Below are 21,697 nucleotides of genomic sequence, written 5' to 3' on the forward strand. Positions count from 1 at the left end.
TCTGTAAATATGCTCTATCCAGAACTCCTCAAGTAGCATAGTTTTAGTTTCACCTGGTTCAAATTCTATAAAACAAATCTCCTATTAAGCACCTTTTGCTATGCGATTATTAATCGTTTATTTGAAAAAATGGTCGACAGATTAATCGATCAGCAAAATAATCATTAGTTGCAGTCCTAGTCCTAATCAGCCCTAATGTGTATGACTAAGATAATGTCTGTGTTTTGTAAGTGAGGCTGGAAGGGATTTTGATTCAGGGTCTTAATCTGCGAGGTGTGCGTTTGTGTTTCAGGTTAACGAGCTGCAGAACCTGACAAGTGCAGAGGTCATCGTACCGCGGGACCAAATTCCTGACGAGAACGACGAGGTCTTTGTGAAAATCAGCGGGCATTTCTTCGCCAGTCAGGTACACACAAACCAAACCTGCACAGCTGTAGTCAGCTATTTAGAAGTCAGCTACAACAGGCTATACCTAGATCCAATTTTAGTGTTTATGTCCATCTTAGTAGGAGTAGTTATATGTTTAATATGATGACAAAAAATGGAAGCATTGTTATTTTCAGCCATCTCTGCATACATGTTTAGGTGATTTTATTTTTGGGAACTAATTTTGTTTCTCTAAAGGTTGAGAGAAAAATGAGATCATATTGTTTCAGGCAGCAGTGCTAGAAGATACTTCAAGAAAGGTGTAAAATAGTTTGCAAGTTGGGTTTCTATTGGTGAAATGACATAAAATACAAGACAATTTAAAACAATTGCAAGAATTTGAATTTTACACTGTTGGATCTCAAGGAGGTTATAAGTAGAGCTTCACAGTGCTAAACGAAGAAATGGAAGCAAGAGACAAAACATTTTGAACAGACAGTATATTGACAGCTGCATTTAAACTCAAACATTCATTTGTCAGCTGATCAAAAGGGTTAAATTTGGAATGAATTTTGTCAAACTAAGGCCGTAAGCTTGGTTTAAGGTGTCTACCAGCACCAAGAGTAATCTTTCTTTTCTTGAACATCAATCTTGATGTCATTCTTTTAGTTGTAAAACCTTAAATTTAGATGTTTAGAATTTAAAATTTATAAATACATTGATGGTTTTCATGGATTTGCTTATGGTTTTTTATTTAATTTTTGTCCGGGCACACTGATGGATGGAATGAAATAGTCTTTGAATTGGGATACCCTTGTTTTCATAAATTTTGTTAAACATTTTGCATGTTTGTCATTCTAACCAGTTCCTGTTTCCTCCTTCAGACTGCACAGAGGAAAATCCGGGAGATCATTCAGCAGGTCAAACAGCAGGAACAGAAGCACCAGCAGGGCGCCGCCGTGTCACCGCACCACTCCAAGTGACCCGGCCAGGTGGCTCCAGTGGGCACCAGCCAATGAATGTAGCCCTCCCAAATGGACAGAGACTTACCCAGACTGAGGCCGAGGCCAAGCGGACGTGCGGGGCAGACCAGCAGCAGTGGCACCGGGATCAAAACCAAAGAACTTCGCTACGGGGGAAACAAGTGAGAGCCAAAGGCTGAGGGCATTGTGTGCACTGCCAGCCCTGCGAGAGCAGACAGAGTGGGAGAAAATGTACTCATAAAAAGACCAAAAAAAACAAAAACAGCGAGAAGAAAGGTGGAAATGGCACAAAATTTGGAAAATAATGTCTTATGGGTAAAAAAAAAAATACAGGAAATGATGTTTCGCCCTGCATAACGTTATCTCTTTAGTTGGACTAACATAGGCCTAAACTGATCAAACAAATAAACCTATTAACACGAGTGCACACAAGGCATTTTGGATTGACAGAGTGAGTTAGAACAAGAGCGAGTGGTAGAGAGCGACTCCTCTTTGTGAGAATATCCTTAGCAGTATTAATACAGCGCAGAGACGTACATCGATACACACTGAGAGTATGCACTGTTATCTTTCTTCTATCAGAATGACAGAACAACTTGGTACGGTTTTAAATATGTTTGTCGCTTATTGAGATTGAGCTGAGACAGCCACAGAAAGCAATCGATTTTACCCCTTTGGTTTGCTGAATTTAAAATCCCTGAAAGTAAATCTGATGAATGGTTCTGAGTCTTTGTAACAAGCCTGTGTGTGTGCCAACGCAAAAGATAACGTCCCCTTCCTGGCATCCCTCACTGTTCATTTCTCATGCTTTGCTCTTTTTTTATTTTTTTATTGTTCCTTTCTTTTCTGCTAATTACTGCCTTCATTGCTCTCATCTGGCATTGGGTTCTTAAAAGGTTACACATTTTTGATGCAAAGGAACATATTTTCTTTGTAGCCTTTTTGGAAACATTGAACTGACTGCCACTTTAGACAGGAGAAACAGGGGGGTTCATATCACCCTCCCATGCTGTGCAGCGATGTCAAAAACGGCCCTTATAACAAAAACAAAAAAAGGCATTGACGATCAGAGAAAGAAAATAAATAAATCAACGTCTTAAAGAAGCGGCGCACCTTAGCTGGTGAACAGGTAATCATTTGTTTTGAATGTGCACTGTCACACGCTTGGCCTTAAGGGGACGTCACAAGGGCCAACACAAGGTGAGTAAGACGAGGGCCCAGATGAGGGGACGGGGTTAGGGTGGGAGAGCAAAAATATTTAACGGATCAGAGAATAGACATGGGCCGGTAAGTAAAAAATGCGGCGGTATTATGGTATTTACACCAAAATTTTGAGCACAAATGTATAACATGATAAAATTATTTCTATTTAAATCCACAAAGCAACAAGTAATTCTACTGCTACTTAAATACTGTAACATATATTTACTATTACAGATTTATAAAATGTTATCTATACCATATATTTAATATTATTTTGAAAGATAGAATTAAGGAAAGGTTTATTATAAGTGCCCACAAAATTTAGTTGTAGTTTTCCGGAAAGCTTTTCTGGTAAGTTAGGAAAAAGTTTGGGAGCCTTCTTTCACCTAGTAACAGGTGGGGGATGGGGGACTGCTGAGCTACTTTATGCTCCATACAGCCAGCGAAAACTCAGGTCACACTATTAGTTTCTCTAGCATCTTATAAAAAAAAGACTTCAAACAAGACTCTTTGGTGTGGAGGTTGTAACCGAGTAAAGAACCCTTAAAGTGAGTTATTGTCACTAAAATTAATGTGTTTAATATTAAATTATTATAGCACAAAGAAGCAATTTGAAAATAAACAATTTTGTACTTTTTTTGTTAGCAGTACGTTTGGCTGCGAGAGAGTGAGAGAGAGCAAGACAACAGGATGGCTGAATAGAATACTTTGAGCTTTTAACCTCGGTTATGGAAAATTCTGGATTCAGAAATGTTGGTAGTCTTTAAAAAATCTCTGGGTTAAAATAAGGGTCTACATTCTCTATAGAATAACCATGAAGACCGCTCCTATGATGATGCTAGTTAAGCTAGCTACACTACCTGCACCAATCTCTAATGTAGGTTGCTAAAGACCAATTAAAATGTCAACTTTGCTATCATTTTTGCATTTTTCCTCCTGATAAGTGGTTGCTTTAACACGTCAAGTTTGATAAATTAATTAAAGGGGGAAAAAACACGTTGGGCTTTATATGCCCATTCATTGATTCAGTCATCAACCACAATGTATTTGAATTGAAAAACGTTGCTTAATGTGTCAGATAATTATTTGATAAAGATGTGATTGATTGAAATTATGATTTGAATTAGTTTAGATAAATATTTTTAATCACATCAGACCTCCTGAATATAAATAATTAATGGACATTCACAGGACGGCTAGAAAAACATATTTTGAATCTTGTTCTTATATCTTATTACATTATAGTTCTTAAAAGGAAATCGGAATCGGCTTAAATCAGTATGAGCAGGTCAAAGGTTTACAAAAACTGGAAGTCGGCCACAAAATTTGACGCTGTATATCTCTAGTAGGAACAGATAGACGGACAATTAAAGCGATTTTTTTATTTTTTACTTTTTAAAATCTTGCTATGCCTTGCTACGGGTAACCGGCCCATGCCTATTGGAGGGTAGGAGGAAAGGTGATGGGGCTTGACACCGTATGAGCTGTGGTACACACACAACCGCAAACGTGACCGCATCCGCATTTGGCTTTAACCCTCTCTTTGTTAGGGAGCTTTCTTAAAAAAAAACAAAAAAAAAAAACAGCATGACAGCTGTGAATGTACAATATGCAGCCTTTTTTTAGACCACATCACCACTGTCGTGTCCAGCCGGTTGGCCCGACCACACACAGATTGTCACCCTCTCTTTCACTCTTTCCCCTCCTAACTTGGCATATTTTTCAGAATTGTTGGTGGCCGGCTGCTTCTATGAGCACTCTGGACTCGCAGGTCATGGTGTCTTTTCATGCTTTACTTTAGAGAGATTGTGGAAGCTTGTTGCCTTATTTTGTCACCTCTCAAACATCACCCATCAGCTTCATCTTCCAGACACAAGGTTATTGCCAATACACACAGCTTCCTCCGTGTGTGTCTGTGTGTGTGTGTGCACGCACGTACGTACGTATGAGTGTGTATGTATATATATATAAAAACAGAGTAATATTTATGAATCTATTTTTTCCTATTTTGTGATGAGATCTATCGATATCGATAAGAAACAAAAAAGAGAAGTCCTCTTCTGTTTTTCTTTCCCTCCCTCAGTGGGATACTGCCATATTGTTTTGAAGGGAAGTGTTTATTTTCTTGAAAACTAAGACTATGAAAAATAATATAATAAGAAATTATAAAAACCTGAAAAAATAGGAGACAAGTCAAGTGAACCACAGCGTTAACTTTGGTTGGGATGTGAACAGTGCGCATGTCAGTATTGTGATCTACCTCAGGCTTCAGGGTACCTCAGTCCAATCTTTCATTTCCCCCCTTTTTTTTCCACATTTTGTATGCCTTGTTAACTAATAATTTTGAGCATTTAAAAATTTTTTTTAATGAAACAAAATCTGTACACCTTCAGGTCCAACCGACTAGTGAAACTTTGCAAAACCATACTCCGTTGGACTGAGTTTGCATGGACACCATGCAACCTCTGAAGACCATTTTGTTACAAAGGAACGAAGCGTGGGATTTTAAATGGTAGACACCTAAGAGATCATGGGTAAGAAAGACAGAAAGATACAAATCAGCAAGAACCTAACCAACTATACCTCCTGTTTTTCCCAATTTTACCTTCAGGTTTTTTTTATTTTTTAAACTGTAAATGAAAAATAAGGACGTTTATTGACTTGTGAGATATAAAATAGTGTTTTATACCAACCAGACCTAATCCTACCAGCTGTTTGATAAAAACACACTTAAAACTGGGGCGGATTTTAAAGGAAACAACAAAGCTGCAAAAGTACACTGACAGGACCCTTGAACGCGGTGTAAAACCCTAGTCTGTGCAGAATGTCAGAACAAGTCTAGTCATTTGAAATGTCACTGTGTACAACAAGAAAAACTGTATATCTGTAAACATGTACAATAGAGTCATGTGTATATCGTTTTCTGTCGTTCTGTGACACAAAGCATGGCGGGAGAGTTTAGAGTGACACAGCTTTCCCGAAAACTGACCTCTAAATTAGATTTTTTTTCATTGTTAAGCTGTACATTTCAGAATCACCATGGCTGACTTTTGATTCTTAAAACAGATGTGGGGCAAAAAAGGAGGTAAACAAACAAATAATATAGTGAAAGGTTTTTTTTTTCTTTAGAGCTGATTTTTCTTAATTTGTGCTTATAGGCAGGCGGACTTGTAGTCTTCAGATGAGGTGGATCATTTTTGTCCCAGTGAACACAAACGTGCAGTACTATATTAAAGGTCTAACAAACTCACACAATGCCTGAGGCTGCCTGCTGTTGCTGCAAGCCTCCCCACAGCCGGTACAGTACCTCATACTGATGATGAGAACTCGCCAGACTTGATTCAAAGTACCCTGACCTAGCTAAAATGCAGTACGGTGCTTCGACTCCTCAGACGGTCTGCTTCACCTTTACTAGGGCATGTGTCGGAGAAAACTACTTTTCATTGTAGCGCTGAGACTTCTACTGCTCCTTGCAAAGGTACCAGCTTGCCTTTTAAAGCATTTTGTCACGTTGAAACAACAAGAACGTATGTATTTTCTTGGGATTGTATCTGATTAAAACCACACATGGTAGTGCCTAATTGTGAGTGCAAGGAAAAGGAAACATGGTTTTCTCCATTTTTTTAAAGAAAAAAGCTTGAAAAGTTTAGCATTCATTTGCATTCAGTCTTTTGGGGTAAATTAGAGCACATTCTTCCATGTTTGCCTTGTGGCAAATTTTATATTGAAATTAACATTGCTTTCTTGTTACTTTTTCATAGAGGCAAGATTTGTGGAGTCCGAGACTAAAGTTGTCCTGTAATCAAAATCTCCCACCTGAGCTGTGGATCTCTGCAGCTCCTCCAGAATTACAATTTCCCTCTTGGCTACTTTTTTGATTAAAGCTCTCCTTGACCAGGCTTTGGAGAGCCCACACAGGAGGCCTAATATAGGCCAACTACAGCTAGTTAATGTCTGTTTAGAGTCATTGTCGTGTTGAAGCACCTGGTATTTTACTATCCACCATCTAACCCAAACGACGACACTTAGATGTAATTAAAAACGTTTATGAACAGAAAGAAAAAGCCAGAGTTGATGAGAAACAAGGTTCGGTACAGAAAGATGGATGGTCTTAAAAACATATTTATCAGTGACAACCTTAACAAAACAGAAACAAAGTCTTTAGGTTTAATATCCGATAGCCCACGTCAGCGGTGGGACAGTGCTGTGAAAGAAGGATGGCTTCCCTTTTACCATTAGAAGGCCTGAAGATTTACATTTACTAGGGTTTGATGATGTGGACCATCAGGGCTTAGCCACAAACTTTCTCACAATGGACGGCTATGTTTTGGTAGGTTAGCAGTTCTAAAACCAAATTCAATGTATTTTTAAAAAAACACAAAAAGTAACTAGTTCTACCTTAATGCTGTACAATGAAACAATAAAAAGACATAGAACCAAGACATGAACATACAGCAGAGTTGTTAAAAGAAATATATCATCTTAAGCTGTGCTAAAAGCTATTGAGAATGGATGTCTTTTTAAAAGAGACTTAAAAAGAGCAAGGGAAGACGCCTGTCTAATATCTGAAGGCCACTTGTTCCCAGGGTTTGGAACCACGACTGAATAACCCTGATCTTATCACATAGATATGGGGCAGCAAGACCAAATTAGGTATTTATGAGCCAAAAGAAGGAATTTGAACTCCGTTCTGCGGTGCACAGGCAGCCGGTGGAGAGAGAACAGCGTAGGTGAGATGTGCTCATGTCTGCGTCTTCCAGTTAAAAGACTGGCAGCGAGCTGGACGTGCGAAAGGGGAGACCAGACTGACCTCGGAATGAAGTGCACTGTGGTGGTCCAGACCAGTTATGATGAATACATGTATTATTCTCTCCAGGTCTTTCCTCTACAGAACTGGCTTACGTTTAGGTATTTGCTAACTGAAGGAAGCTTTCCTGCAAAGCAGAGCTGATCTAAATTTTTTTTCATTTAAAATCTGGATCCGTAATTAACCCCACATTAGCTAGAGGTAAAGCTCAAGAGAACCAAAGTTGACATGAAGGATTTGTGAGGTACTGATAGGGCTGAATAAAGTAACTGATTACTAATTAGGTGACCTCTGAAAGCAACTGGTTTCACTGGATTTAATTTAGGGCTTTTAGAGTAAATGGGGCTGAATACAAATGCACACCACACTTTGCAGACTTTTATTTGTAAAACATTGAAAGCCTGCATTAATTTCCTTCCACTTCACCACGGAAGCACCACTTTGCGCTGGTTTGTCACACAAAATCCTCATAAAACACATTGAGCTTCTTGGTTGTAATGTGACAAAATGTGGGAAAAGGGTTTGAATACTTTTGCAAGGCACTGTAGTTTGTTTTGAATCTTCTTTGGATATGTTTTATAGAGCAGTTTTGACGTTGCGGCTCTTTTTCCTGCATTGCAGAGGACTCCGCAGGTCTCTGTTTCTCTTGTGTTTTTTGGCTCTTCATAGGCGCAGGTTTCTCTCGAACTTTGAACAGTAGACCTGGACGTTTGTTCAGTACGAGGTGAAACCTGCAAGGACCGTAGCAACCTTTTTATTTTTTATTATTTTGAAGGATTGGTATTTCTAGGAATTGTGGGGTGTTAGGCATTAATTTTCAAGTACCATAAAGAAAGAAATCCAATAATTACACACATCACTAAGGGTGTACAGTGTTGTTAGTGATATCACAGTAGTTTAAATAGCTAAGGTTTTCTTTTGTTGTCTGTTCTGATCTGGTTTCTTGTATTTCACACTGATTAAAATAATGTAGTCTGGAGCTGTAGCTGGGAATTTCTAACACTTCATTCCTGTTAGATCACTACCAATATTACTAGTTATGAAATGGTGGTGGGAAGAAAAATCATCCTAGCTAGGATTTTTAAACAGATAAAGTAAAATAGATGCACAGCTGGAGTGTTGAGAGAAAGTACCTGGGCCTGACTTAAATACGCTGATAGAAAAACTTGTTCTGCCTTTAGGAGAAAACAGGTCAGAGGTCGTTCAGCACCGTCTGAAACTCTCTGGAGCAGGTCAAATGTATGCAGAACCACAGCAGTGTTTTTTTGTTGCCCTGTCATGTTGCTGAGTGGAAAACATTGCATGAGATTGATGCAGGATATCCAGTATGTACTACACCTCACATCGCACTAAACTTGGAGTTTTGTTTGTTTTTTTCTTACATGGATCCAGTTCCTATCTGCATTTTCACCATCTGGGAGATCCCTTTTGTTTCTTGATAGGTTAAAACCCTCATTGTTACCCACAGGCCAACAGGGCTCCAAAAACCTCAAGGTAATAATAATCAGTGGCTGTGCTAGAGGGACATCTGATCCATTTTTTACTACAACACACGTGGATCCATGCCTTTCTGGTAACAACCAAGTTGTTGTTTTGAGTTGTGAGTGTACTGTATTGCTGAGCAACCTGGATCTGAGCAATAAAGAATATCTGAAAGAAAAGCTTGTTTTGTTTTTATTACTTTAAACACTTGCACCTGGAAAACCGATCATAGCACAAGAAAGTTCTCATATTACAACAGCTCCCCCGACAGGACGAACCCTCGGAACACAATACTGCTAATCAGGTCTAACTCAGGTTTAAATAAAAATAAATAACGATGGTCCAAATGCAGTTTTCTCGCTTCAATCTAAGTCCACACATACAGCACCGAGTGGGTTTGTTGGCACCCTTGTAAAAAGTTTGTAAAAAGTTGTAAAAAGTTGGAGAAACGTAATCTCACACTAAATAATTTTAGAAAAATCCAACCTCTAATTTGAGTACATCGCACTTATTAGCACACTTATACCTAACGAAGACAGCGCTTTATTTTCTCCTGTACCATTTAAGGTGTAGGAACTGAGAAGCCCATAGAACAAGGTAAATCTGGTATCCTATCAACCATACTTGTGCTGATTTGGCCTCATGGTGTAATTTTTATTTCAAATCCTCCAGACACTTTAAAGGGCTCATGCTGGCATCCACAAACAAGACCTCCAGGACTTTTATAAGAGAAATACAGGTTGTCTGATTTTTGTATTTTCCACATATCCATCCCTTGTTTACACCCAAGACCCACATGAAGACATTCATTTTATACGAAATGTTGTTACAGGTATCGCTAACTGTTGCAGCTGCAATTTTGCAAAAACACACACAAAACAAATTACAAGACGGTTATTATTTTTTCTATTCTCCCACACTAAATAGATGTACTCAAATTAAATGATGAGGTTTTTCTAGATTTTGGATGTTAGATTTTGCTGCTGCAATAAAAAAATACTTTTACAGGGATCCCATTAAATCTGGCAGGGCTGCTAGATTAAAATGTGATTTGTTGGTAAATGTGAACATTACCCTTAAAATCATTTACATCTCGATAATAGAGAAGGCAGATGCAAAACATTCTTCCAAAACCCACAACAGAAAGGTTTTACACTATACCCAGAATAAACAGTTAACAGGCACATAAAAAGAGACAATGAAGAGAAAGTCTGTACCTTAGTAAAGCTTCCCAAAGTCTGAAATAACGTTGTATTTCAGATACAGTAAAGTATGCAGTGAAATACTGTGATGATAAACAGGCCTGATTCTCCTGAACATTAAAATGAGACCAAATTATTAGTTTATGTCTGTCTTTTGCATTTCCATAGGCAAAATTACATTGAGATAGTTAGATAGGTCAAAACATAAAATAAATTCTACCTGTCTGCCCCTGTACTGAAACCTTAGGCTGTGAAGATTTTTCTGCACCACTAAAACAGCCCCGACCCTTCGGACTACAAGGAGGGGTACTCTCGATGTCCTGAAGCGGCAGTGGGGTGATGGCTGTGGATCGTGCAAATGGCTTTAGAGTCAAAAGGTTGGCCATTCAATGCCTGGTATGTTTTAATGTCGTGACTGACTGATCTTTTTTTTTAAGACTAATCAGTTTTTCAGTTACAAACAGAAAAAGGACATGTATGAACCCATAAAACCATCATCTGAACTATCTGTAGAAACATGGGAGGGCCTTCCGCAGTTTTAACATTAATGTTTCAGTGAATCCATGGAGGTAGAATTTAAAGGCCAGAAACTGCACAACAGGCACTTTGAACGCAAAGTTTAAACTGAAGAGGAACTCTTATTGGTTATCATGAGTACAAAAACATTTCCCTAAAAGCCTCCCCTGTCTTTGTCATTACTGTACATTCATCCGATGCCCAAATACTGTAGCCACAAAACACCAAAATTAGAAAACGGCAAAAAGAAATCCATCAAATGCATTTGTACGATTTAGAAAAGCAATAAATTCTGTTCATCTCCAAACGACTCCGGAGGGGCAAAAGCACTCCAGGACCCGAAACAATGACACAGTCGGGTGTCAAAAGTTTTTCTCAACAGCTGACACTTAGAACACGTTTGCTCTGAAGGGCAGAAGGCACCAAAAACTGAGCCGATAAAAACCTATAAACACTCCAGCGGGTCACTGCACCTTCTTATCTGTGTCAAGTCTGTTCTGGGGCTGGACGCTCAGTTTGAGACGTCTCTGGCTGAAGCGTCGGATGAGGGCGCTGGGCACCAGAGTCACACAGGCGATGGCCAGCAGCTGCAGGAGGCGCTCCCAGGAAAACAGGTCATCCAGCGATGACACCTCGGACAGCATGACGCCGGTCTGCACGCAGATGAAGTTGTAGGGCAGCAGGCCTAAAAATGAGTTGTGACAAAAACAAACCATTCTTAGCAAGTTCAGTGCTTGTAGAAGTGCTTAATTCACTTCTCTTATACTAATACTAATACTAGAATTAAGGGACAGCAGTAAGCAATAGAATAAAGTTCATTTATACACAACAGGACTACATGTAGGTCTGCAGTATAGCAAAGTAAATAAAATAAGAACAGGGAAGTTCTGGCTAAATTAAATGCAGAAATCCCACCTTAAAAAAAGAGATTGATTTTAAATCTCTGGTGGCAAAACTATCATCACTGTTAAGTACAGTGGAGGGTCTGTGCTGCTGTGGGCCTTTTTCTCTTCTAAAGGCCTAGGAAAACTTGTTAAGAGTGCAAATACCAGGACATTTTAAATAATAATCTGGTGGACTCTACCAGTAAGCAGAAAACGGCTCGTTATTGACTCCTTTCTGAGAATAGTAATGCGAAATGTATAACAAAATCAACAAAGAATTAGTTCACAAGATGCAAAATCGACCTTTTCCAATGACCATCTCAGTCCCCAGACCTGAATATTAAAGAAAACCTGTAGGCTGAGCTGAAGAGAAGTAAGAAAAAAAGAGGATCCAGGATTGCAGGTGATTTATGGTAATGGACAGTCATCCCTTTGGATAGACTCAAATGAAATGCTACAGAAGACTAAATGCTGTCTTATTGTTAAAAAAGGGGGTCGTACATAAGATTAACAGCAGACAGGGTCATCATAAATGATAAATAGCCTGCACTGGCATAACGATTTGTGAAGTGTGAGGACTCCAAAGCGCTTTCCACTACAATCAGTCATCCACCCATTCATTCACTGACAGTGGTGAGCTACATTGTAGCCACAGCTGGCCTGGTGCACACTGACAGGGGGGAGGGGGGCATACAATTGGCACCACCGGCCCCTCTGATAACCATCAGCAGGCAAGGCGGGTGAAGTGTCTTGCCCAAGGACACAACGGCTTAGACGGACAGAGCAGAGGTTAGAACCAGCAACCCACCAGCTACTTCTGAATGGGACTTTTTTCCCCCCACTGAATATATGCATTCAGATTAAAGGTTTATATTATACTACAATAATAAAAAATAATGCTTTTTAAAGTTTTTTTCCATATCTTTAACAAGACTGCCAACAAGTGTGCAGGGCACTGTAGCGTCCAATCTTTTCTTAATCAATCTTTTGGAGCAATTAAGAATGAAAAAACCGAGCTGAGTGTAAACAAAAAAAAAGGAGTAAAAGCTAGTTCAATACTGCCAAGACTACACGGGATCCCTGGCTGTGTCTTATTTTCTCACTGATCATGTTTACATCAAAATGACCTGGAGGATCTCTACAGTGCCATTTTCAGAGCCGATTTAATTCTAAACTCTAAACAAATCATCTTAGTTTAGAGTCAGGTTTGACCGACAGCACAACACACAGTGAGATCATTTCAAAAACAAGGCAACAATCAAGAGACCCGCAAACAGCACCTACCAATAAATACTGAGCAGAAGAAGAATGTGATGGGGATGTTGACTATCGGGGCAGACATGTTCAGGAACCAGTTGGGAGTCATAGGAAAGAATCTCAGAAAGAGCAGAAAGAAGAACAAACAGTCCCGGTTGTCCTCCACCTGGAACAAACCGCAATGAAACGTTAGATGTGTGATATTCGCATCCTTAAATTTTGCCACACTTTATTACATGACAACCACAAACTTTAATGGGTTTTATTGGTATTTTGAATTTGATTTTTATTTCGAAAAGTGTGACGTGCTTTTGTATTCAGCCCAATTTATTCTAATAAACTCCAGTGCAAACGTTTGCCATCAGAAGTCATCTAATTAGTAAGTAGAGTCCACCTAGCCTTGAATCAATACCTTAAAGAGCCATCTTTTGCTGTAACAGCCTCAGGTTGGGATATGTCTCTACCCGCTTTGCACATCTAAAGACTGAAGTTGTTGATCAATCTTCTTTGTAATGTAGATCAAGCTAAGTTAGCTTGATAGAAACATTGTGAAAAATATTTTTTTTATCCTAACACATGAATATGCTTTAATCTCTTCCTTTCTATTTTAGCTCTGGCTATACGTTTAAGGTCATTGGAAGGTCAGCCTCCGCCCCAGTGTTTTTCAGCCTCCAACAGGTCTTCTTTCAGTGTTGCCCTGCATTTAGCCTCACCCAGCCCCCTGTAAACTGACCAGCTCCCCTGTTCCTGCAAAATAAATCCCCACAGCATGATGCGTCAGACTTTATTTTGGGTTATCAGAGTTAAGGCCAAAGCAAAATGCTTTTAATGATTTTAATTAGCAAAAATGTTTAAAACTCACAGAAAATCTAAATAAAATCCCTTAAAGTTTGTGGTTGTGTTTCCTCGGTAGAAGAGACTAGAGTCAAGGTTTTACTCCTTTTTAAATCTAATTAAAAACAATACAATGAGATTCAGGTCAAAATAATCAAACTTAATACACTCGATTAGTCTTCCGCTTCATCCGGGACCAGGTCGCGGGGGCAACAGACTCAGCAGAGACGCCCAGACGTCCCTCTCCCCAGACACCTCCTCCAGCTCCTCCGGGGGGAACCAAAGGCGTTCCAGGCCAGCCGAGAGACATAGTCCTTCCAGCGTGTCCTGGGTCGTCACCTGGACCTCCTCCTGGTGGGACGTGCCTGGAACACCTCCCGAGGAAGGTGTCCAGGAGGCATCCGGTATAGATGCCCGAGCCACCTCAACTTGCTCCTCTCGATGTGGAGGAGCAGCGGCTCTACTCCGAGCTCCTCCCGGATGGCCGAGCTCCTCACCCTATCTCTAAGGGAGTGCCCGGCCACCCTACCGAGGAAGCTCATTTCAGCCGCTTGTATCCGGATCTTGTCTTCTCGGTCATGACCCACAAGTTCATGGCCATAGGTGAGGGTAGGAACGTAGACCGACCGGTAAATCGAGAGCTTGCTTTCGGCTCAGCTCTCTCTTCACCACAAACGGACGGCACCAGTGCCCCCATTACTGTGGCAGCCGCACCGATCCATCTGTCGATCTCCCGCTCCATTCTTCCCTCACTCGTGAACAAGACCCCCGAGATACTCTAAACTCCTCCACTTGAGGCAGGAACCTCCCCTCCAACCTGAAGAGGACAAAGCCACCCCTTTTCCGGTCGAGAACCATGGCCTCGGACTTGGAGGAGCTGATCTTCATCCCAGCCGCTTCACACTCGGCTGCGAACCGCCCCAGTGCATGCTGTAGGTCTTGGCTAGAGGGGGACAGCAGGACCACATCATCTGCAAAAAGAAGAGACGAAATCCTCTGGTCCCCAAACCAGACCCCCTCCAGCCCTTGGCTGGGCCTAGAAATCCTGTCCATAAAAGTTATGAGCGGTGACAAAGGGCAGCCCTGCTGGAGTCCAACATGCACCGGGAACAGATCCCGGCAATGTGAACCAAACACCTGCTCCGGTTGTACAGAGACCGGATGGCCCCTAGTAAAGGGCCCCCGATTCCATACTCCTGGAGCACAGCACCACAACTTCCAAAGACTTGAGGTACTCAGGGCGGATCTCATCCAACCCCGAAGCCCTGCCACCGCGGAGCTTTTTAACCACCTCGGTGACTTCAGCCTGGGTGATGAAAGAGTCCAACCCCGAGTCCCCAGCCTCTGTTTCCACCAGGGAATGCGTGATGGCAGGATTGAGGAGATCCTTGAAGTACTCCTTCCACCGCCCGATAATGTCCCCAGTCGAGGTCAGCAGCTCCCCACCCCCACTGTAAACATTGTTGGCAAAGCACTGCTTCCCCCTCCTGAGGCGTGGGACGGTTTGCCAGAATTGCTTTGGGGCCAACCGGTAGTCCTTCTCCATGGCCTGACCGAACTCCTCCCAGGCCCAACTTTTTGCCTCTGCCACCACCTGGGCCACGGCACGCTTGGACCCACGGTACCCGTCAGCCGCCTCAGGAGTCCCACAAGCCAACAACAGCCGATAGGACTTCTTCTTCAGCTTGACAGCGTCCCTTACTGCCAGTGTCCACCACCAGGTTCGAGGATTGCCACCGCGACAGGCACCGCAGACCTTACGGCCGCAGCTACGGGCGGCAGCATCGACAATAGATGCGGAGAACATGGTCCACTCGGACTCTATGTCTCCAACATCCCTCAGGAATCCGGTCAAAGCTCTCCGGAGGTGAGAGTTGATACATCCCTGCCGAGGGCTCCGCTAGAACGTTCCCAGCAGACCCTCACTATGCGCTTGGGCCTGCCAAGTCTGGTCCGGCTTTCTCCTCCCCCAGCGGATCCAACTCACACCAGGTGGTGAGCAGTGGACAGCTCAGCCCCTCTCTTTCACCCGAGTGTCCAAAACATGCGGCCGAAGGTATGATGATACGACAACAAAGTGGATCATCGACCTCCTGCCTAGGTATCTGGTGCCAAGTGCACTGATGGACATCCTTATGTTTGAACATGGTGTTCGTTATGGACAATCCGTGACTAGCACAGAAGTCCAATAACAAAACACTGCTCGGATTCAGATCAGGGAGGCCATTCCTCCCAATCACGCCTCTCCAGGTGTCACTGTCGTTTCCCACGTGGGCGTTGAAGTCCCCCAACAGAATAATGGAGTCCCCAGGAGGGGCACTATCCAGCACCCCCGACAGGGACGCCAAGAAGGCCGGGTACTCTGCACTACCACTTGGCCCGTAGGCTGAAATGATAGTCAGAGACCTCTCCCCAACCCAAGTCGCCAGGGATGCGACCCTCTCATACCACTGGGGTAAACCCAACAGTAGACGGCTGAGCTGGAGGGGCGACAAGCAAACCCACCCCAGCCCGCCGCTCTCTCCCCGTGGCCACTCCAGAGTAGAAGAGAGTCCAGCCCCTCTCGAGGAGATGGGTTCCAAGGCCCACACTGTGCGTGGAGCGAGCCCGACTATTTCTAGTCGATATCTCTCGACCTCCCGCACCAGCTCAGGCTCCTTCCCCCCCAGCGAGGTGACATTCCACGTCCCTAGAGCCAGCCTAAGCATCCGGGGATCGGGCCGCCGAGGTCTCCATCTTCGTCCGCCGCCCATTCCTCTTTGCACCGGTCCCTCACGGTTCCCCCTGCAGGTGGTGGGCCCACTGGGGGATGGTCTCGCGTCTCCTCACTTGGCCCGGCCGGGTCCTGCGAGGAGCAACCCCGCCACCAGGCGCTCTCCGACAAGTCCTGACCACAGGCCTGGCTCCAGGGTGGGACCCCGGCTCCGCCGTACCGGGTGACATCACGTGCCTCGATTTCGTAGTCGTCATGAGGGGTTCTTGAACCGCTCTTTGTCTGACCCGTCACCTAGAGCCTGTTTGCCATGGGAGACCCTACCAGGGGCATTTAAGCCCCAGACAACATAGCCTCTAGGATCATTCGAGCACTCAAACCCCTCCACCACGTTAAGGTGGTGGTTCAAGGAGTTCAAGGAATACACTAAATACAAAATAATATAAAGTAAAAGTGTTTTATAAGTTTCAGAAATTGTATGTGCAGAGCTTCTATCATTGTGATTTTGAGTAGGTTACCTTTTTCTGTAGCATGGAAACTTTCTCTGGGAAGATATTCACGATGTAATGTTTTCCAAAGGCTTGGGACAGGAGGTAGCACATGGTGGAGCCCACCGTGGTGAGCACACAGACAAGGAGCAATCCTTCATATGGTCCAAAGATAGCTCCTGCAAGAATGTTCTGTCCAATAGCAAGCAGAGATAAAAAGGCCTGCTGTTACTACATAACTTCACTCCGAGTGGGAGATGAGTGAAATTAGGAAAGCAGTTTGATGTGTCAGGTGATGGACGAGGCCCTTGTTTTTGTTCTCATTTTTCTTACCTTACATTTTTAGGCAGAAATTGAGTCGTTGCATTTTTTTTTCTGAAACATAACTAAATGACCTAAGTTCATTAGCACTGCTGTTGCTCTCCACTCACCAGGAAAGACGATCCAGGTATGGCAAAGGACTGCTTGTAGAGATATGCGCTGCAGAACAGGAGCAGAACATATCTGGTGTGCTCCGCTTTGTAAAACTGCAGGAGCTCAGCCAGTTCCCGCAGCTCCTCCAGGTCTGATGGGAACTTCAACCTGTGGGAACATTCACTCTCAGGCTACACTGAAAAAAATATATATAAACACAACACTTTTGTTGTTGCTCCCATGTTTTAATGAGTGGTAACCCAAAGAACTAAGTCTTTCTCTATGTACACAAAAGGTTTACTTCTCTCAAATACTGTTCACAAATCTGTCTAAATCTGCAATAGAGGTGCGTGCCATCAAGATGCTGATTAGACAGCATGATTTTTGCACAGTGTGCCTAAGGCTGGCCACAATAAATCACCCCTCTAAAAAGTGCAGTTTTACTGAATTGGGGGACCAATCAGTATCTGGTGTGACCACCATTCGCCTCACGCAGTGCAACACATCTCCTGCGCATTGAGTCGATCAGGGTGTTGATTGTGGACAGATCCTTGCAACATGGGGCCGTGCATTATCATGCTGCAACATGAGGTGATGATTGTGGATGAAAGGCACAACACTAGGCCACAGGATCTCGTCACCCTATCGCTGTGTTTGTTGTCCATAACATAAGCCTGCCCATATCATAACCCCACTGGCACCGTGGGCCACTTGACCCACGTTGACATCAGCACACCGCTCACCCACACGACACCATGAACGCTGTCTGCCATCATGCCCTGAACAGTGAAATCCAGGATTCATCTGTAAAGAGAACACCTCTCCAATGTGCCAGACACCATCGTCAGTTACAAAGACCAACTGAAGTCAGGTTGAGACTCTGATGAGGATGATGAGCTTACAGATGAGCCTCCTTGAGACGGTTTCTGACAGTTTGTGCAGAAATTCGTTGGTTATGCAAACCGATTGTTGCAACAGCTGTTCCAGTGGCTGGTTTTTAACGATGGAGGTGAAGGATGCTGGATGTGGAGGTCCTGGGCTGGTGTGGTTACACGTGGTCTGCAGTTGTCAGGCAGGTTGGATGTCCAGCCTAATTCTCTGAAACGCCTTTGGGGGCATTCTATGTTGAAGAAATAGACATTTAATTTACGGGCAACAGCTCTGGTGGACATTGCTGCAGTCAGCATGCCAACTGCACGCTCCCTCAAAACCGGCGACATCCATGGCATTGTGCTGTGTGATAAAACCGCACTTTTAAGAGCGGCCTTTTATTGTGGCCAGCCTGCGGCACACCTGTGCATCATGCTGTCTAATCAGAATCTTGATATGCCACACCAGTCAGGTGAATGGATTATCTCGGCAAAAGAGAAGTGCTCGCCAACCCAGATTTAGACAGATTTGTGAACAGTATTTCAGAGAAATAAACCTTTTGTGTAAATAGAAAAAGTCTTTAATCTTTGGGTTCAGGTCATGAAAAATGGGAGCAGCAGCAGTGTTGCGTTTATATTTTTGTTCAGTGTAGATCTAAAAATACAGACGAATGAACTGTTGTTATTTTAACAAGGCTGTCGTCTGTATTCTTCCTTTCAGAACTTAAATATACATTTTTGTTATTGCGTATTATAATGGCTAAAATAAAAGTAGACTTATCTTTAATATGTAATAAACTGGTAAACCTTGCTAAAAGGTTTGTGGTCCTACACAGGCGTGCAGCATCCAATAAAGGTTTGTGAAAGTGTTATATCATTCATTACAGAACTAGAAAAACAAATTTACTAAACAGGTCTTGAATGCTTTGTACTAGGTTGACTTTTTGGAAACATTCTAGATTTCAGAGGGGTTTCAGAGAAGTTCCCTGAGGTATGTTCTGCATCTGATCAGAGCGAAGCCTGATTTTACACACATCACACTAAGACTACACACATTTGGCAGTACCAGAACTTATCTGAGGGGCTATGATACACAGATCAGGCATAACATTACACCCACCAACATGTGCAAGAAGGACACTGGTTAGGGCACTTGTTAGTAGGTGAGATATATTAGGCAGCAAGATGATTGAGTCAGAGCATCTCCAAAAACTGCAGCTCTTCTGGTGTTTCTTCCAATCTGCAGTGGTCCAAGGAAGGGAACCGTGGAGTAGAGGTGATAGACCCATTGATGCACATGGTGATTGATGGCTGGCCAGTTTGGTCTGTTACAAGCAAACAAACAAGGAACTCTAGCTAAACTTTCTGAAGAAATGAATGCTGTTTCTGATCGGAAGGTGTCAGTATATATAATGCATTGCTGTTTGTTGTGCCTTGGGGGGCGTATGGTCTGATCTATGAAAGCACCAACAACAGTCATGCGGACGAGAGAGACCTCACAGTTGGGATTGTTATCCCCGCAGCCTGAGCTCAGATATGCGCAAAACAACGGATGGATGGTGTCGAGATTTACAACTGGTGCACTTCTAATAAAAATCCAACGACCCAGTCAAACATCCAGTGTCTACAGTCGCTTTAGAGCTACCTAAAGACTGCCGGTTTGACGAAAGTACTGATCTCAGGTTGTGCTGAGTATTTCATAAGCCGTAAAGGAACAAATTAATAATTCACCCTCCAGAATGTATTTCAACAATACACAGATAAAGAGTTTTCCATCAGCCACTGAGATATTTTAACCCGGCTAGCTGCTTACACCGGGGGTTATTACCTGCTGAGTTCCCCGGAGGTGTCACTGCTCTGCTCGGACTCTCTCCCCTCCACATGTTGAGCAGCTGGACCCGGCTGAGGACGTCTCCGTGGCCCAGCAGGGAGGTACAGGGACAAAGTGTAGAGGTACAGGCTGGCTGCGGCCACAACAGCAGCTAGTCCGACGAGAGAGCGCATTCTCCCCGGTGTAAAGACAAACCTTGCTTCTCTCCTCTTGTCCTCCCTTGTTATCGCTGAGCAGAACGACGGCCAACCGCCGCAGTGACGTCACGCCACGGCGTCATCAGACCCGCGTGAATGGCTTATAGCTGGTAAAAAAAAAATATATACCACACTATTTAGCAGTTCATAACTGTTCATTATGATACCCCGACATATTTATCAGCTGAAGAGGGGGAAGTTAAATAGGCTCCACCACAGATGGGGGCAGCAGTTCACAACGGGAACCGTCGAGGGACAAAAATAGTGGTGAAGGACGACGCTGAAGCTGGTATCAGAATCGGTGTTAGCTAGCTCATCATTTCAAATGCTAAGACTGTTTAAATCTGACCTGAATTATCGTTCAATGAATAAATATTACTAAAATACAGTTTGTGATCTGCGGAAATATTAATTTATTTGTAAAAAAGAAAAATGAAAAAAAAGACACACTCACTCACACACACTATTATAAAAGCCCCTTAAATATCCAGTTCCTAATGAAGAAATATTCACATAATATAATCTTATTTTATATCTCTCAAAAGCAAGGTGCTTGAAATGCACTTAAAAAACAGAATTATTCTTCTTTTACGCAACAAAAAACACTAATCAATAAACGTGTATTTTTGTTAGGGAAAGTTAGGGCATCCTACTCCCATCTCAGTGAGATGTTTCTTGTAGCCATTTAGCAGAGTCTCTGTCATTGGTCCTCTGAAGGTTTGCCCCACTCCTCATTGACAGCTGAGATGTTTGAGTTGTTTCTTGCATCCACAGCTTGTTTCAAGTCACTCCACCGCATCTCAATGAGATCAAGGTCTAATCTTTAATTTGGTCTAGGACGTTTATCTCTCAGCCAATCCTTGATGAATTTACTGGACTGTTTTGGGTCATCTTTATGTTGCAGGGCCCAGCTCCGCTTCAACTCATTTCTTTTCACAGACTGCCTCACATTTTCCTCACACACCCCCTGATACACGGTAGAATTCAAGGCAGGTTCAATGATGGTGAGATAACCAGGACCTACTGCACTAAAGCACTTCCAAACCATTACAAGTTCACCTCCATGCTTCACAGTTAGCATGAGGTTCTTTTCCTGGAACCTTGTATTTATGCCAAATATGTCCTGTTCTCTGATGTTCTAAGAATAGACTAATTTGTCCAAAGAACATTATTCTAGACGTCCTGCTCTTTTTCTATGTTCTCTGTAGCAAACTTTGGTCTGGGCTTTATGTCTTTTTTTAGAGAGCAAATGTGTTCTCCTTCAGCACATCCAATGACAGGTAAATTAATGCAGGGTATTTCTGATCGTACAGGAATGCAGTTTCATATCAGCAGCATTTTAAAGATTTTTGGAGACTTTTCTGCGATCTGCTTTTGGGTTAAGTTGCTTGGACAACCAGACCTCGGGATGCTGGCAGTTGTTCTAAATGCCCTCCACTTGTAGAATATGTTTGGTACAGTGGTATTTTAAAGTTATTTTTAGGTCTACTTAAATCTTTTACCAGATTCCTAAACTGCTACAGTCTTTTTTTCTGAAAGCCTTAGACATCTTCCTAGATTGTACCTCAGTGACCACTTTCACTTTAAGTGTCAGGAGCTCACCAAACTAAACGTTTAAGGGTCAAACGTGGAAACCAATGTGATTTTTAAG

The 21,697-nt window shown here is 42.7% G+C and overlaps 2 protein-coding genes across 2 annotated transcripts in view; one reads left to right on the forward strand and one right to left on the reverse strand.

The window, feature by feature from the left end:
- igf2bp2a (insulin-like growth factor 2 mRNA binding protein 2a) overlaps positions 1-9,020 on the forward strand; it is a 76,808-nt gene extending 67,788 nt beyond the window's left edge. Inside the window, exons 15-16 of the mRNA XM_047370184.1 lie at positions 293-406; positions 1,251-9,020. Coding sequence (XP_047226140.1) covers positions 293-406; positions 1,251-1,349 — 213 coding nt within the window. The 3' untranslated portion in view covers positions 1,350-9,020. The remainder of the gene's footprint in view (positions 1-292; positions 407-1,250) is intronic.
- On the reverse strand, positions 9,017-20,293 carry tmem41aa (transmembrane protein 41aa). The gene is made up of 5 exons (XM_047370186.1): positions 19,847-20,293; positions 17,167-17,317; positions 16,766-16,927; positions 12,728-12,866; positions 9,017-11,244 (listed from the first exon to the last, which is right to left on the reverse strand). Exons 1-5 carry the CDS (start codon positions 20,020-20,022, stop codon positions 11,024-11,026), a joined length of 849 nt encoding a protein of 282 aa, XP_047226142.1. The 5' UTR covers positions 20,023-20,293; the 3' UTR covers positions 9,017-11,023.
- Between the last annotated feature and the right edge of the window lie 1,404 nt (positions 20,294-21,697).

The sequence above is a fragment of the Girardinichthys multiradiatus genome, chromosome 7, assembly GCF_021462225.1.
Source record: "Girardinichthys multiradiatus isolate DD_20200921_A chromosome 7, DD_fGirMul_XY1, whole genome shotgun sequence".
Taxonomy (NCBI): Eukaryota; Metazoa; Chordata; class Actinopteri; order Cyprinodontiformes; family Goodeidae; genus Girardinichthys; species Girardinichthys multiradiatus.